Consider the following 17,607-nt stretch of genomic DNA (forward strand, 5'->3'; position numbering starts at 1 on the left):
GAGCCACAAGAACGATCCTTATTCCAAGCCTCTAGTGATAACCAAGTCACAACCATAAATGGTGATCCAATGAGTTCAAGTTCTAAAACCACTCCCAGAACCAAGACCTAGCCTCCGAGACATCAAATCCCACTAAACCGGGTAGTAGGAACGATCCCAAGGCCTAAGGTTTGAGTTCCCCTAACCAAAACATCAATTTGGCCATAAAAATCACCAAGCACCCGGCCCTCCCAGCAAGCACCGCGACCCTCAGGCCAAACAGAACCTCCACCTGCATCTACAAGCCTGGGCCGCGACGCCCAAGAACAGGGCCACGACCCAACCTCAGACCAGCCATTTTTCCCCATTTTTAACCTTTTAAAACCTTCCAAAAACCTATCCAAACAACTCCAAACTCAAAAATCAAAGTTCCCAAACATCCCCATGATCCAAAACCCATAAAACCCAAGCTTCAATTCAGTCAAAAACTCATCAAAACACAAAGTCCAATTCAAGCTTAAAAACTCAAAACTTGAATTACCTCCAATTGAGTTGTTTCGAACTAAATCCTCCAGCTAATAAGCTTATAATCTTTCCTAGGATTGCTATGCCTCGATCCTCGCTTGAATCCGAGTCCTAGAACTCAAGTTTCCTTTGAAAATGAGATCGGGACACAAAAATGGAACTTAGAGGGAGAGAGAACGTTCTTTTTATTTCTTAAAAGGTTACTTCAAGCTTAAGTAGCCTCAAAAAAAATCCTAACGCTCGGGGTCTCGAAAACACTTCAGGGGGCAAAATAGTCAAAACCTCCAAAATTTCTCCCTGATTCTCGCTTGTCATGTGCATGTTTATTGAGAAATTAAGAATTTTTTAGGAATAGTTTATTAAGAGTAATATTTGAAAATCCCAGAGTCTACCATCAACTTTGAAATCATTATAGGAATCAATCAAAGTTGTTTACTCAATTCAAATTAGGCTGAAAAAGTGCAATTACGTGTATAATATTTCAGCGTATGCCGATATATCGCCACTCGGGGAATACGAAAAACACGTAACTTCGTACGAACACTTCGACGATCCTTGGGAACATAAGCCCAGGCGATATATCACCTACCATGGGCGATATATCGGCTCTAGGGCAGGTTTTCCAAACAATTTTGAAACCGAGCTCATTTTATTCCTTAACCTCTTGATAAGCCCAGAATCTTTTTGACCGAGTCTTAAGCCTCTGCTGAACGAATATTCAAATGTTTTTCAATTAAATGGTCATTATTTTATTCAAGCTAAAAGAAATAACTTTTCATTCTTGAACTCTATAAATAGGACCTAGTACCCAGCCATTTCTTTCATTCTTCAAGCTGAGTTTAGAGCCTTCAAGCAGCTAGGTTTACTTTAGAGTGTTAAACACTTGGGTTGGGGTTATAAGCTTTATCAATTTAAGCTTATTAAACACTTGGGAAGTAAGTTTCATAGTGTGTATTTCAATTTCGAGGTGTAGTACGGTCATAGTGCATTCAAAGGTATTCCTATTCTTAGTTCATTTCTATATGTTTCATTAGTTTTTATAGTTGTTCTCTACTCAAATCCTAACTTGTTGTTTTCCATTCAGGGTTAGGAAATTAAGTTCTTTGAACTTGAGGTTTCATTTCGGTAAGCTCTCTTCTCGGCGGTTTAGATTTATTTCCTTTTTCATCTTCTTCTTTTAGAAATACTCACCTTCTCATTAATGGTTTTTAGGAGTGTTCCAAAATTCTGTCCTTATTCTCACATCCTGGTATTTTGGTAAGGAAAATAGGATAGTTATTATATGCTTATATGATTATGCTATAGTATGTTTTATATATGTTATGATATATGTATGTTTTGGGGCTTATAGTTGCTTAAATAGAAAACCCCAACATCTTTATGTTCTTGGGGCTTATAGTTGCTTAGCTAGCAAATCTCATGGTATTTTGAGGCTTATAGTTGTTAGCTAGCAAACCCCAAATGTTTACCATGTACATGGGTTAGAATTATGATATATGTTTATAGTGAATGTTTATATGTTTATGTTTATGTTGCATGCTTTTAGTAGATTTTCTTTGCTAGGAATTAGGCTCATTCCTTTGTTTTATATGTGCAGGAAAATAGTTACGGCGGCGGTAAGATTCTTGGCAGCTTGGGATTGTGTATTGAGGGAGAATGGATTCAGTGGACTGCATGAACGATTCAATGATGAAGTTGCTTTTAGTCATTTTATTATGTTTCTATGTATTTTCCGCACTTTGTTTTGTAATGAATTTTAAGATTTAAGTTATGTTTTATTTTCAAAAAATGGGATCCCATATCCTAACCGAATCTTTATGTATTTCAACCTTTGCCTTATAGTTTTTTTTATGAAGTTATGAATGTTTCATATGTATGTTTCCTTAAGATTAGTATCTATGTATAGTAGTTATTAATGGTCCAAAGTCGAGAATAAGTTGGGTCATTACCAAATACAGATATCATATCTCACCCATTTCATTCCAATGAACTGGGGCTAAGCATTCTCAACATACCTCATCGCATAAGGTATCTTTCCAACACTGGATAACTCTCTCTTTCCCTCTATGATTTACCATCAGTCTGAGAATAATAAACTGTACTGAATTCCATCTATATACTTATGGCCTTCCTTAACCCTTCCAAAACCTGGAAGTAACAATAGAGTCCTCATCTGATAAGATAGACCTTGAATTTCATGAAGGCGCACTATCTCTCTCACACATAGAGATCTGAATACTGATTAGCTGCATTATTCTTCCTTGCTGATAAAAACGAACTCACTTGGAATACTGGTCCATAATGACCCAAACCAATACACGCTGACCCACTAACCTGGGCAACCCCACCTCGAAATCCATCGCAATGTTTCCTTATTTCCATTATAAAATACTCAAAGGTTACAATAGCCTTACTGGTTTCCGATACTCTGTCTTGATGTGCTAACAGGTTAAGAACTTTACCACGCATTCCATTATGTCCCTCTCCATCTCAGGCTGCCACTATAAAGCTTTTAAACTCTGATACACTGACATGATGCCTAAATGAAGAGAATAAGAGAGTAGCATGAGATTCATCCAGAATCTCCCAATTAATATTAGTGTCCATTAGATCCCAAGTCCGATCCTTATACCATAATAAATTCACACTCGACACTGTAACACCCTTAGCTAATCCAGCTAAGATTTCCCACTCAATCTTTCCTATATGTGGTTCACTTAGTCATCTTTCCTTTTGACCTTCTTTGAGATAGTAATCTCAAGCACAGAACTAGCCACCTGGCCCACCAGAAACTATACTCTAGTTCTGGTCCGATCATTTAACCAACACGTTGCATAAGCAATCCTTTTCCCTATCACTGAGGTGTCATAACCACCTACTAACTGATTCTGATCTAAAAGAAGACTCAGAATTCTTCCCAAGGTACATGTAATATCCTTCCCATCCAAGGAAACTCTTGCATACCGAGGCGATCCTTGACCTTGGCAAATCTCCGCAAAGAAAACACCTCACGATACCATTGTTCAAGACGATCACAAATCCCATTCAAATAATCCTTTGAATGCTCTGTCCATCTAATTCATCAAGATAACTCGACATTGATTAAACTCTCAAATCATAACTCAGCACTCCCAGTGCCCTTATCTGATACAAACACAGTCTTTTGTATACCCTTCTCCCTGATCTCTAACTGGTAATAACTAAATCAAAGATCCACCTTGGAGAATACCATCTTACTCACTAGCTGAACCTTTAATTCTTACAACTCTGCTGAGCTATTCATTACAATGCCCTAAGTCTGACTCCATTCTGGCACTAATCCAATAACCATTCTATCATTTTTATGCAAATACAACCCCGACTAATCCCCTGGAAGCACATCTAGAAACTTACAGCTAATCCAGTCTGTCCTGATCCCAATGAAACAATGTAAGTGGTATCCACCACACTAGCTAAGAGTTCCATGCATCTCTCTGCCGTAAAACTTTAGCTCTCACTACAGATGTCATAAGCATACCAAATCCATGCACAGTGTCAACTGTCACAAGTCTTTCCACTCTCAAGCTCAAGAGCTACTATTATTTTCTTGTCGTTTAAAATTGCCCCACATCTACTTAACCAATCAATATCCCAGATCATACCAAAGCCAGTCATAACCAGCTTTATCATACCAACTAATGAGTCTTTTTATCATAACCCAACTCATCTCTTAAGTCACCAATACAGTATTACATTCCCATCACAACATAATAATGTGATCTGCATAAAAATTCCATATTTCTCTATATCTAACAAACAAAGAAATAGCATGGCTCCAAAACCAGCCAGCATAATTCAAAAATCAGAACTAGAAAACTGACCTGCCACCCCTGAGGAACTAATCTTAGTCTCAAATGCTGACTGCATTGGAATGAACACTCGAGCTGGAGTCGAGCTGTCCATTCCCTTTTGCTCCTCCTTCCTTAGCATTGGGCAATCCTTCTTACGATGTCCAAACATTTTACATGAGATCCATGCTCTTGCTCGACATTCTCCTAGATGATGCCTCTTACACCGAGCGCATACTGGATAAGTCTTTCAGCTTTCCTTCTTGCTTTCTCCAATAAGTTGAGGTACCACTATCTAAGCTCTGTGCTCTCTGACACTCTTATTCTCATCTCTTATGCTCTCAACAGCAAGTGCCTTCTCTACCACTTGAGCATAAGTAGAGATTTCATGCACTGGGGCAACTCTAATGCCCTAAACTATTCTGGGATTCAACCCTTGAATAAACCTTTCCCTCCGAGCTACATCTGTGGGTACCATGTCAAAAGCGAACTTGGCCAACCCATCAAATCTGTTAACATACTCAGTTACTGATGCCTTTCCATGAACGAGATTCACAAACTCATTGATCTTAACAGTCTTGGCTACATCACAGTAATACATTTCATTGAACAGCTACCTAAATTCTTTCCAGTCCATCATCGTTGTGTCTCATGTCTGGGATACTACTTCCCACCACGTCCGGGCATCATCCCGCAGTACACATGTAGCACAGATCACCCTGTCGTGACCCACCAGCCCCATACTATCAAAAATGGAACTAATCATGCCCATCCATTGCTCAGCTCTGAATGGATCTAGGCCTCCCTCAAAGACTGGAGGGTAATACTCTTGGAATCTTCCACAGATAAATTCCCACCTGCTCTCAACCCTAGGTTGAGCCAAAGCTGGTGCCACTCTTGGCATAATAAAGGAAGAAGTGTTTCCTGACAAGTTCCGCTGTTGCTTCAGAATCCTGATCTCTTCCTCATGCCTCTGCAATCTTGATTGCAAATCTATGAACATCTGCGGAAAATTCACAGGAGCAGATGAAGAACTAAAACCCTGGCTGTAACTCTCAGCCTCATTATAACCACCACCAGGCCTCATTATCTGCCTTGGATATAAACCTGCTGATTGAATCTGCAGTCAATAACTTGACCCATTAATCATGATGAGCATATCAAGAACTTTCCCCACGGGAACAATCTTACCACACCACATTTACAAACCACTTGCAGTGATAAAAAAAACATGCCCATGGCATTCATACATAAATCATAATCCCTGCTCTTCCAACATTCATACCATGCCTCCAACTCCAGCATGCAAATATCACGATTATATATTCATGGAGCAGGTAATCATATGATCACATTCATAGAAATATTCACGAGGCATATAATCATATAGTCAAGAGCCAGGCTCTATCAGAATCTCATGCTCCCTAATACAATGTGCAGGTAAAGCATTTACATTCTATTTAAGCAGTTAAGCACATAACTACAGAAATAGTTACCATTCCCTGAGTGAAGTTATCTTCAGTGACGAGTGTACATGCCCAGCTTGTCTTCAGGAACCATATACCTTGGCTCGCTCTGATACCAAGTTGTAACACCCTAAACTCCAGGGACCGTTACGATGTGCCTTATAAACAGTGCTAAACTCGCTAATCGAGTCTTTTGGCCAAAATCGTGTAACTAAGTATGATTAGCAGTTTAGGGATTTAAAAATTTTGGTTAAGATATAACATTTCAGTATAACGTTTACTGTATACATTGGGATCCCAAAAATATAATTTAAAGGTCTATTACAAGAAAATATTTACAACTAGCCGATCTAAGCGGCAAAATAGGGTTTAACCCTAGTTCCTCTTTTAACCCTCGGTCGTGGCGGTCGAGCAGCCGCATATGTACACATCGTCACCTAAGCTCTCCAACTCAAGGATGGTCCAGATTTATTTTTCCTTTACCTGCACCACATAGCACCCATGAGCCGAAGCCCAGCAAGAAAACTTAATATGCTCATGAATAGCAATAACATGTCATCAAATCATAGGGCACACGCCTAGCAAATATAGCCCTATTCAAGCAGGCAAATAAGTTCACCTAATGATGGGTATCCAGGATAAGGAATCCTGCCCTCCTGAGTGGATGACTATCAAGTCAATCCTAATCAGATAAGTGATTTAACATTGGTGGTTCCGGTAACCATGCTGGGATTATAGCCCTAAATAAAAGAGTGGCAGTTGTAAAAGTCACTAAGGTGGGTTCCGTTCCCTTTATAAATAAGTGATCCTTTCACTAGCTTAAACAAGATAGGTGTTTGATGAACTAGTGACCAATATAACCTATCGCATGACCATAGAGTCACAACCATGGGATTTCACTCCCTAGCCACGTGACAAACAGTCACCTAGGCCTTTGGCCCTGGCTCTAAGTAACTAGCCCTAGACTAGTCAAGCGCTTAGAATTTTCATCGACCTTCGGGTCGGTCCAGCATTAATGTTCCTAGAGTCATTCAGTGATGATATCGATTAGATCTAATCTTTTATTGGCCTGCGTTCATGACGCTTATGTCATTTGTAGTCAGTTCCATACACAAGTAAGCAATGCTACCAAACATATATCATATGTCAAATATCCAAATACAAGGCATTCCACATGCTTACTTAACAATTGCTAGCATAGTTCGAATCATGCATAAACACAGAGACTCAAGCTCTGAACAATCTCATATTCAATATTCATGGCATGCCCTAATCACATGTTTCTTGTGCATCACATGCATCACATTTAAACATCCAACATACCTCATTAATAACCATATACAAGTGAGCAAGATTGCTAAGCATTCAATATGCTATCAATATTCACATTTAAACATCCAACATGCATCAAGAATAACCATGCATGTCACATAAGGGGTGTAGTTTTCTTACCTTTGGTCCAAACACAGGTTACCAATAAACGAGACACAAGCACGATCCTTATTCCAAGCCTCTAGTGATAACCTAGTCACAACCATAAATGGTGATCCAATGAGTTCAAGTTCTAAAATCACTCTCAGAACCAAGACCTAGCCTCCGAGACATCAAATCCCACTAAACTGGGTAGTAGGAACGATCCCGAGGCCTAAGGTTTGAGTTCCCCTAACCAAAACATCAATTTGGCCATAAACAGCACCAAGCGTCGCGGCCCTCCCGGCAAGCGCCGTGGCCCTCAGGCCAAACACAACCTCCACCTGCTTCTTCAAGCCTGGGCCGCAAGCCGCAACGCCGAAGAACAAGGTCGCCGCCCAACCTCGGACCAGACATTTTTCCCCGTTTTTAACCTTTTAAAACCTTCCAAAAACCTATCCAAATATCTCCAAACTCAAAAATCAAAGTTCCCAAACATCCCCATGATCTGAAACCCATAAAACCCAAGCTTTAATTCAATGAAAAACTCATCAAAATACAAAGTCCAATTCAAGCTTAAAAAGTTTAAAAACTTAAAACTTGAATTACCTCCAATTGAGTTATTTCCAACTAAATCCTCCAGCTAATAAGCTTCTAATCTTTCCTAGGATCGCTATGCCTTAATCCTCGCTTGAATCCGAGTCCTAGAACTCAAGTTTCCTTCGAAAATGCGATCGGGGGACGAAAATGGAACTTAGAGGGAAAGAGAATGTTCTGAACGTTCTTTTAATTTCTTAAAAGGTTACTTCAAGCTTAAGTAGCCTCAAAAAAATCATAACGCTTGGGGTCCCGAAAACACTCCCGGAGGAAAAATAGTCAAAACCTCCATAATTTCCCCCTGATCTTACTAACTCCCAATTTATCATCAAATTCTTATTCCTATTACCCAATAACCCGATAATGCTCTAAATACCCCTTGACTCACTCCGAGTCAAGAATAAATCTCGTTGTGACTTTCCCACTAGCTTACCTCCTAGGATCGTCTCGCGCTGAGTAACCCTAGCATAACCAAATAATAATAAAGCACCACACACATATCACATATATGTTAAATATGCCCAAAATGGCCAAAATACTAAAATCACCTAATTAATCAGAAATGAGTTCACATGCATATTTAATACTCCTAAACATGCATATTATCATTTAATAGCATATTAAATCAATTATGGCCCTCCTCGCCTCTTAATCAAGATCCTAAACCTTAATATGAAATTTGGGGCATTACAAAAATGAAAAAAAAATACTTAAAATGATGAAAATGGTGTTTACCGTGGCTGGGGAAGAAGGGTTTCTCCTTTTCGAGCGACAGTGAAAATGCTTGAAATGAGGAAAGGAAGGCTCGGGGTTCAATATACAGGGAAGTGAGACTTTTCTCCGCAGTTATTTTGAAAAAACCGCAATGAAAATTCTACTTTACTCTACGATTTATATAAAAAAAAAACAGCAGAGAAAAGTCCCCACCACCTCACACTTCAAACTTTACACTGCGTTTTTCTTAAATCGCAATAACATGGTATTTTTCTTTAGGCGGGTATTAAATGTGATATTTCAGAGTCATTCAAACATTTTCTCTGTGCTTTTTATTTAAGGTTGGAAAAAAAAGTGCAGAGAAACTCTATATTTGCAGTAATGGGAGTCCAATTATGTATGGTGGTCGAGCTACCCTACTTCTATTCCTTCTATTGTTATGGTTGTTTGATTGCCTTCAATAAAATCTTTTTTTAAAATAAAATAAATAAACATAAGAATAATAAACAAAATAAGACACTAATAATTTTTCAAAATGTCTAAAATATTATGTAAAATCTCCAAATGAGTGTCACTTATAGTTAGATGCCCCATATCTGCATATTCCCCATTGAAGGTGGGGCGGAGAATCCTCATTGGGGCAGGGAATCCCCGCAGGTACCCATTTATCTAAAAATAAAATAAACAAAATTAGATTACCTAAAATTAATATATCTTGTACTATTTTATCACTCAAATTATTAAATATGTCAAAAATAAAATGAAAAAACTTTTAAAAGTTACTAATATGCTACAAAATCTAATTAAAAAACATGTAAAATAGATGAAAATATTATAAAATAAATAAAAAATTAAACAAACCCCATTGGGGCGAGAATTTTTATCACCGTCTCCGCTCCGTTTAACATTCGGAGTTAGAAAATAACCCCCATCCCCGTCCCCGCCCCATTAAGGGCGAGTACCCGCGAGGCCTCGTCCCCGTAGGGAAAATTTCCATCCCTACATGTAACTTTTAGTCTTTTTAAAAGTGGGATTTAATCTATTAGAAATATCTCTTATATATATTCTAAATTTTCTCTTTCAGTCTTATAATCAACTCTACTCTAATTTCTCTCAATTTCTTTCTCTTCTTTTTCCTAAATCCTATCTCAAAACATCTAAAGAAACTAAGTGTTTAAGAGAATTTGATCTTTAAATCTTTTAAGAACATTCAAGAAAAAACAAAAGGTATGATTATTAATAGAGAAAATACTAGTTTGGCTCTTATACTTTTCTTAAGTACTTGATCCACATTTGTGTTTTGTTGAATGACAAATCAGACTTTGAGTTTTACAAATGGAACAAAATGATACCCTGAGCCCGATTTTGGTCAAATAATTTTTTAATATGACCAATATACCCTTAGATTATTGAATTAATAAATTTATTAAACTATTAAAAATAAATATTAAATAAAAAATTATATAAAATGATTTTAAAATTAAACATAATTAATAAACGTAAATATTTTTAATAAAATAAAAACCATAATGAAATGAAAACATTAATAATTTTAATAAAAACTAAAACCTAGATCTAATTAGCATTAAAACAAAATATGAACATAATTAAACTCAGATTTCTCCCAACGACCTATTAAACCCACCATATTTCTCCTATGTTCATCAGGATTCATAGTTCATGGTGTTCGTTAATACTCATATTTCAACCCTCATACCAAAATCACAGAAAATAATTCTCCACAAATCACATACTTCACCCAAAAAAAAAATTATATTACACATCAAATCTACCCTCTACAGTAAAGATACAAAGATATGTTCAAATGTGTGAACCAATATCACGTATTTCATAAAAAAAAAATACAAACCAAAGTTAAATCCATTGTCGTTCACTGTCCATCAACTGTGGAACCACCATAACCACAACTGTCTCTAGCTTCGGCATCTTCTTCTCCCTCTTCTTCAACCAGATCTGGTAGCACAAATATATTCGCAAGCTCTGTTCTAACCTTTTGTGTGTCCCGACGATTTCAAACTTGGGTGTCAAGCTTCTGATCCGTTCGCAAGTTCCTCTGCAAGCCATGTCGCAGCCAACCCTCTTGCCCGTTGCAGCTGAGATCTACCTATTGTAATCGAGATTTTTCCATCCATAGCAATGTTCGACACCTTCGCAATCCACACCACAGTGCCAAGAACCATTCGTTTGCATCCGTCCAAAAACTTCGAGCAGATTTGCTACCTATGAACCCACGCCCAGATTTGGTGACTGTGAAGAAGAAGAAGATAGATAGGTGGAAGATTGGGGGAAGATAAGAATATTTTTTTAGATTATATTTAGATGTTTTATAATTTAGTTTACAATTTTTATAATTTAGTTTAGTTATAAATCACATTAAAATTTTGTTATAATTTGATTTGTATATTTGATTTGACTATTTCTCATTTTATTCTATTTTGATTTTTTTAATTTTAAAATCAATTTCATTTTATTTTTTTAATATCTATTTTAATTATTTAATAAAAAATTTAATTAAAAAACTTGAGGGTATTTTGGCAATATTGAAAAATTATTTGATTAAAATCGGGCTCAAAGTATTATTTTGTTATATTTTGTAAAACTCATGATCTTATTTCTCATTTAATAAAATATAGGGATTGATCGAGTATTCGAAAAAAATATAAGGGTCAAACTTGTATTTTCTCTTATTATATTCTTTTGATGTGTTTATTATTTAAAATTAGTGATAGAGAAATGTGTTAATGAGTATATTGATAGTGATAGTGATTTTATTTAGAATTTAGTTTATGAAATTTTTATGTGTTATATTGATTATTAAAGGATATGGTGGAATTATTTCATGATTTTTTGTTGAATATATTATTTAATATGAATTTTATATTTTGTTATTGTTCTCACAGTTTTCGTGAAAATAAATTTTATAACCTAATTTGTAAAGTTTGTTTAGCATAGTAAATAATTTTATAAAATTATGGAAAAATTAAAGAGTGATGTTTTATGTCTTTTTGATGAGTATAAAATTTCAAAGTAACATTCATTATGTATATTTAGCTATAAATTTCATAATATGCTATGTTTTGTAAAACTTAATTCTTGACAGATTTCAACATACGGAATAGAACATATAAAAGAGGGGAAATTTTAGACAGTATGTGTAATAACATACTTAATTTTTTTTAAATGCCACCATAAAATAATCTCTCATATATATGTCATTTTAAAATTTTGGACAAAAATACCCATATCAATCGAGACCCCTCACCTTCTCTCTTCCCAGCCAAACCAAACTCTTTCATCTTCCCAGCCAAACCAAATTCTTCCCTCTTCCCAGCCAAACTCTTTCATTTCTATCTCATTATTTTCTCTCGGGTCACATTCTCACCATCTCAGGCGAAGCTCTCTCTCTCCCCACAGTCGCCGTTGCCACCGTCTTCTCCATCTCCGGCCACGGTAAGGTAAGACATTCGGTTTTCATGTGTTTTTTTTAAAAAAAAATTGAATCGTAATGTATAAATCGATGAAACTGGTTTGATTGTTAATCTTTATTTTGCAAAAAAAGTAGCTTAAAATGGGTTTGATTCTATGTGCATTCTGCAAATTCTGCAAAAAATTTGTGGGTCGATGTTCTTTCGATTCCACATCGATGCTCCATCGATACTCCATCGATGCTCCATCGATGACATATAGTGAGTAATCGATGCTCCATCGATTCTCCATCGATGGTATATCGATGCCATGTCGATTCTTTCATAATCGATGGTTTATCGATACCACATCGATGCATAATCGATACTGAAGTATAATCGATGCCACATCGATGCCACATCGAGTCCATATCGATGCTGAACATATATGGCATCGATACACCATCGATACACCATCGAAAATAACATCTCAATTAGATGTTCGCATCAGCATCGACATGGCATTGATGGAGCATCGATGGAGCATCGATGTGGACTCGAAAGGCTGCATCGATGTACCATCGAAAGGCCATCGATGGTATATTGATGCTACATCGATGCCATGTCGATACTGATGCATAATTGATGGAAAACGATGGTTTATCGATGCCACATCGATGCCATATTGATGCTGAACATATATGGCATCGATTCCATGCTCCATCGATGCTATTTCGATGGTACATCGATCCCATTTCGATGACAACAACAGATTGAGTATTTTTTATTAATTCAACTAATTTTTTTTTTTTTGGATATTTTGCAGATGCCACCCAAACGTATCCCACCACTTGAGATCCCTATGGAGGATCATTATGTCGGTCGTATGACCTATAGGGGTTCCGGGAGGTTAACAAAATTGAAGAAAAGATTTGAGGAGCATGGATTGTTGGGGAGGGTGAATGAGTCTGTTTTTGGACCATTCTTCACAGCCCCTCCCTTTTCGTTCTCTGGGGCATTGGTTCACACACTACTTTTGCGGAAGGTCAAGTCTCCGCGTGGCGATGAGGTGCACTTCTTGATGGGCCCAAACTTATGTAAGTTTGGGGTGCACGAGTTTGCCATTATCACCGGCCTGAGCTGCTCCTGTCCACCACTTGCCGTTGACATTGAACCTCACATTACTTCCTCCCGCCTAGTTGATACATATTTCAGTGTGGAACCCGAAAAAGACATTCGGTTCAGTATCTTGGAACGAGCTTTTAGTATGTGCGATGTACCTGATGATTTGTACAAGCTCGGTTTGGTTTACTTTGTGGAGGGGATACTATTGGGCGCTGAGAACGACAATGCTATTTGGCGAGATTCCTTGTCGATGGTCGAGGATTTAGATTATTTTGAGAAGTATCCATGGGGATCCCTTTCATTCGATACAACTGTGAAACAATTCAATAGAGATATGAAAGCGATTGGTGGTACAATACCAGGTAAGAAGGTGAAGAAGATCACTGAGGTGGAGTCTTCTAAGGATTTTAAGGTGGAGGCAAAGTACACTTACAAGGGGTATCCACCAGCCTTGCAATATTGGGCGTACGAGACGATTCTTGATTTACAGAAGGAACATGCCAAGCCCTGTGGATTCAAGTTCCCTAGGATGCTACAGTGGGAGAGCATAGGCCAGCCGAAGCATTAGCATTTGAAGGATGTACTTGCGAGGAGACATGTAAGTTACAATACATTTAAATAATTCAAGAAATTTTGAATTATACTAATCAACTTATGTCATTTCTAATTTGATTGTTGTGTTTCCATTACAGTTGTCATGCATTTCTATCCTAAGGCCTCGACCAAATGAGCGAGACTTCTTTGATGTCGTATATCAGAGGACAGAGGGGGATGCTCCTAGGTATGCGATGCTGCAGAATATGATCCAGCCTGCACCAGAGGATGGAAGACCTTACGATCCTGAGGCAGAGGCTGTTGCGGTGGCTGAGATAGCCGTTGAGGCTGGCATATTTGTGGAGGATGCCCCGACAGAGTCTGCTCCAGATACTAGTACAGAACCTACTTCTGCTCCTGCTCCTGCTCCTGCTTCTGCTCCTGCTCCTGGGGCTTATGAGGAGTTGTTGGGTGAGATAGCCAGACTATCAGGTGCAGTGGACGATGTTAAGGCCACTCTAGGTATCGTCCTTAAAAATCAAGAAGTCATATTAGAGAAGCTGGCAACACTAGGTGGTATACCTACTCCTGCACCTACTCCTGCACCCACTCCAACTGATGATGTAGAGTACGACATTCTCCCCTCATGTTACGAGCCTTCTGTTGGAGAAGCCACACCTTCTCAGCCAGTGCAGATGGTCTTAGGTACGACTAATCCATGAGTTTTTTTTTGTTTTAAAAATATTAGATACTAATTGCTCCTTTACAGGTACGCGTACTAGACAGAGACCAGTAAGGTACGAGGACTATACTCCAGCAGCCAAGAAACCAAAGTTCAAGGACCCAGTTACGATCCTTCCTTTAAAGGTGTTGGATCAAGATATGTTGACAACTTTTAACCGATGGGTACTCGGTGAGATTGATAACAGCAGACCGAGGAAGTTGGAATGTTGTGATGGGACCCCTGTCTGGTTCTTGAAGTTGAAGGTGGCAAAAGAATGGTTGGCAGAAACTGTAAGTCTCTTATGTTTGTTAGAACATTTATCTCATTTTAACAATCCACTCTTCCTTAACGTTACTCTATTTATTTGCAGCATCTCGACGCTGCGAATTATCTTATACGGAGACGTCTTTTTGAGTTGTCGAAGACGTACCCCGTGAAAGCCACCGTACTTGATTCATCATTTGCACAATATATTCCTGCCAGATACGAGGAATTCAAGAAAAATGGCAGGACTTACCAATGGGACTCGGACATTCTTGATTTCCTGAAAGGAGATGCCAAAAAGTACAAGAAGCCTTGGGGTGATTGCAACGAGATCTGCTTCCACTGGTGCATGGAAAATCGGCACTGGGTCCTTTGCGAAATAAATTTCGCTGATTGGATGATCACTGTATTTGACTCAGATCATTCTAACTTTAGCCATAATAAGTTGTCTGAGTTGATGGAGCCTTGGACTAGGATGCTTCCATCTTTACTCAACGCTTCTGGTATGTTTAAAGGACACCCCAAGTTGAAAATTGCTAGACCGAAGATCACCGTTCCAAACTTTGATTGGCGGCGCATGTCCACTGATATTGTCCCACAGTCTAGAACCAGGTAGACGTACTAAATTCAGATTTTCAATAATGCTCTCCTTTAATTTTCAATACACTCACAATAAAGATTTCTTGGTTTCATCGGAGATTGCGGTGTATTCGCCATCAAACACTTGGAGTTCATTCTTGGAGACATTCCCTTATCATATGCCATCGAGGACAACATTCAGTACTTCAGGGATAAATTATGCATCGACATTTTTTATGAGAATGTGTACCCTTGATGTTAGAACATTTATTTTGATTTCGATGACACACAATAGTATATTTCTCCTTAGTATTATATATAAAAAATGTCGTTTTGATTAACAAAGTCCATTAATACACAAATATAAAGAGTAACAAAGTCCATTAATACACAAATAAAAAGAGTAACAAAGTCCATCAATACACAAATAAAAATAGTAACAAAGACCATTAGTACCCAAATAAAAAGTTTAACATTGATGCCATAAATTTCAAACACGAACTTTACAAGTTGCCCTATTATGGCCTAGACCTCCACAAGTGCTGCACTTGCGTGGAACAACCAATTTATCTCCATTGGAAGGATGGCGTTTCATCTTAGGCCTACCTTGTTTCTTCTTTGGACGACCAACCGGGTTTTTCTGCGCAGGTGTTCTCACTGTTATTGTCATAATGTCATGTGGAACAATCCACTCTTCCTCGTTACCAGTAGGATATATAGATTCTGTGTAAGAGGACCTCCATGTCTCAATTTTATAGTAATCTGAACACAATGAATAAAAGTTCACCCCTCGCTTAAGGGATCCAGATAGTGCATGAGCACATGGGATACCAATAATCTGACACACGCCGCATGTGCATGTCTTATTCAGGAGGTCGACTTCACCATTCAGCTCACCATCTAACACATGGAACTCATGCCTCCCTATTGCATAAGGAATCAAGAATCGAGTTTTCTCAACCATATCCACCAAATTTTTCTCATAGGTCGGTGCAAGAGTGGTAGTTGTCTTCTCGCTAGTTTCTCTCCTATTACAGAACCAGGACTGTAGTGTGAAGCGAATAAATTCGACGAATGTAGTTATCAGAAAGCTCCTAGCGTCCCGGGTCTTATTGTTGAAACTTTCAGCGTAATTGCTTGTCATTATATTATACCTAGTATCCAGGAAAACTAAAATTTAATAGTAACATACATTTAGAAGATTTCATAAATTAAAATACAATTGACAATGACATACCTATTTCTAGGAAAGTAAGCACGGGACCACTTATCAAAACCCATTCCTTCTAGGTATTGAGCAATGGCTGAGTCTTTTGATTTGATTTTTTCGAAGTTAGCGTGGAACTCGAATTTCCTAAAAGCATATGCCGCATTATACATCAACACATGACAATGATCAGTCTTGAATTTAGCAACCACATTCATACTAATGTGGTGGTAGCAAGCACCATGGTAGGCATCGGGGAAAATAGTTTCCAAGGCATGTGTAATACTTGCATGCCTGTCAGATACAAACGACAGGTCCTCGACTTCCCCAATCGCTTCTTTTAGCTTTGACATGAAATACTTCCAAGAATCATGATTCTCACTATCCACAATACCAAATGCAACTGGATATAGATGGTTATTTTCATCCAGCGCGACTGCACATAACATCTGCCCACCGTATTTTGTCTTTAAAAAGGTACCGTCCACACATAACACAGGACGACATGTACGAAACCCTCTTCTACTAACTCCGAGTGAGAAAAAGCAATATTTGAATCGATTTTCCTCAGTGACAAAATCTGTCAACGTCCCGGGATTTTTCTGTTGAAGCATGAACAGGTACTGTGGATGCCAAAAATCCACCAAGAAAAAAATCCCTAGTACATGGTGAAAATACAAGGCTAGAGGTCACTTAGTCACATTATCGGGCTCACACCTATAAGTCTTGTGAAACTGAGAGATTGTCCCAAGGGAAGCATCACTTAGTGAGCCATGAAGTGTGGCCTTTATGAATGCTCAATATTCCATGCCCATAAAAGACTCAAAGTGTATGCTTAGGCCCCTATTGATGCTCATAATCTCATCAAGAGAAAATATAAGGCCGAAGCAGAGCCCCAAGGCCACCCTTCCGCGAGGCCATCAAATGGGCGAGGCCGTCCCTTCTCGCGAGGCCATCCTTCCGCGAGGCCATCAAATGGGCGAGGCCGTCCCTTCTCGCGAGGCCACCATTCCGAGAGGCCATCAAACAGGCGAGGCCATCATATGGGCGAGGGCAGTCCCATTCCGCGAGGCCCTCCCGTCTCGCGAGGCCACCGATCCGCGAGGCCATCCCGTCCCGCGAGGCCAACGATCCGCGAGGCCATCCCGTCTCGCGAGGCCACCAATCTGCGAGGCCATCCCGTCTCGCGAGGCCACCGTTCCGCGAAGCCTTCCCGTCTCGTGAGGCCCTC

General features: G+C 38.6%; 3 protein-coding genes across 3 annotated transcripts; 2 read left to right on the plus strand and 1 right to left on the minus strand.

Annotated features, from left to right (window-relative positions):
* The first annotated feature begins 11,749 nt into the window (after positions 1 to 11,749).
* On the plus strand, positions 11,750 to 13,658 carry LOC133816129 (uncharacterized). The gene is made up of 2 exons (XM_062248788.1): positions 11,750 to 11,994; positions 12,770 to 13,658. Exon 2 carries the CDS (start codon positions 12,770 to 12,772, stop codon positions 13,634 to 13,636), a length of 867 nt encoding a protein of 288 aa, XP_062104772.1. The 5' UTR covers positions 11,750 to 11,994; the 3' UTR covers positions 13,637 to 13,658.
* Positions 13,659 to 13,701: 43 nt separating this feature from the next.
* LOC133816130 (uncharacterized) lies at positions 13,702 to 15,471 on the plus strand. Its single transcript, XM_062248789.1, has 2 exons — positions 13,702 to 14,307; positions 14,372 to 15,471. The coding sequence occupies exons 1-2, from the start codon at positions 13,857 to 13,859 to the stop codon at positions 14,761 to 14,763; spliced, it is 843 nt and encodes a 280-aa protein (XP_062104773.1). The 5' UTR covers positions 13,702 to 13,856; the 3' UTR covers positions 14,764 to 15,471.
* Positions 15,472 to 15,659: 188 nt separating this feature from the next.
* Positions 15,660 to 16,990, minus strand: LOC133814428 (uncharacterized). Its single transcript, XM_062247389.1, has 2 exons — positions 16,407 to 16,990; positions 15,660 to 16,323 (listed from the first exon to the last, which is right to left on the minus strand). Exons 1-2 carry the CDS (start codon positions 16,988 to 16,990, stop codon positions 15,660 to 15,662), a joined length of 1,248 nt encoding a protein of 415 aa, XP_062103373.1.
* Between the last annotated feature and the right edge of the window lie 617 nt (positions 16,991 to 17,607).

Source organism: Humulus lupulus, chromosome 2 (assembly GCF_963169125.1).
Source record: "Humulus lupulus chromosome 2, drHumLupu1.1, whole genome shotgun sequence".
Lineage (NCBI taxonomy): Eukaryota > Viridiplantae > Streptophyta > Magnoliopsida > Rosales > Cannabaceae > Humulus > Humulus lupulus.

What these genes read in the sequence shown, in the direction of transcription:
- LOC133816129 (XM_062248788.1), top strand. Translation starts at nt 12,770, where the DNA reads ATGCCACCCAAACGTATCCCACCACTTGAGATCCCTATGGAGGATCAT.
- LOC133816130 (XM_062248789.1), top strand. Translation starts at nt 13,857, where the DNA reads ATGCTGCAGAATATGATCCAGCCTGCACCAGAGGATGGAAGACCTTAC. An exon ending in GCCAGTGCAGATGGTCTTAG is followed by an intron (nt 14,308 to 14,371) that starts GTACGACTAATC and finishes GCTCCTTTACAG; the next exon opens with GTACGCGTACTAGACAGAGA.
- LOC133814428 (XM_062247389.1), bottom strand. Translation starts at nt 16,990, where the DNA reads ATGCTTCAACAGAAAAATCCCGGGACGTTGACAGATTTTGTCACTGAG. An exon ending in GCTTACTTTCCTAGAAATAG is followed by an intron (nt 16,324 to 16,406) that starts GTATGTCATTGT and finishes CCTGGATACTAG; the next exon opens with GTATAATATAATGACAAGCA.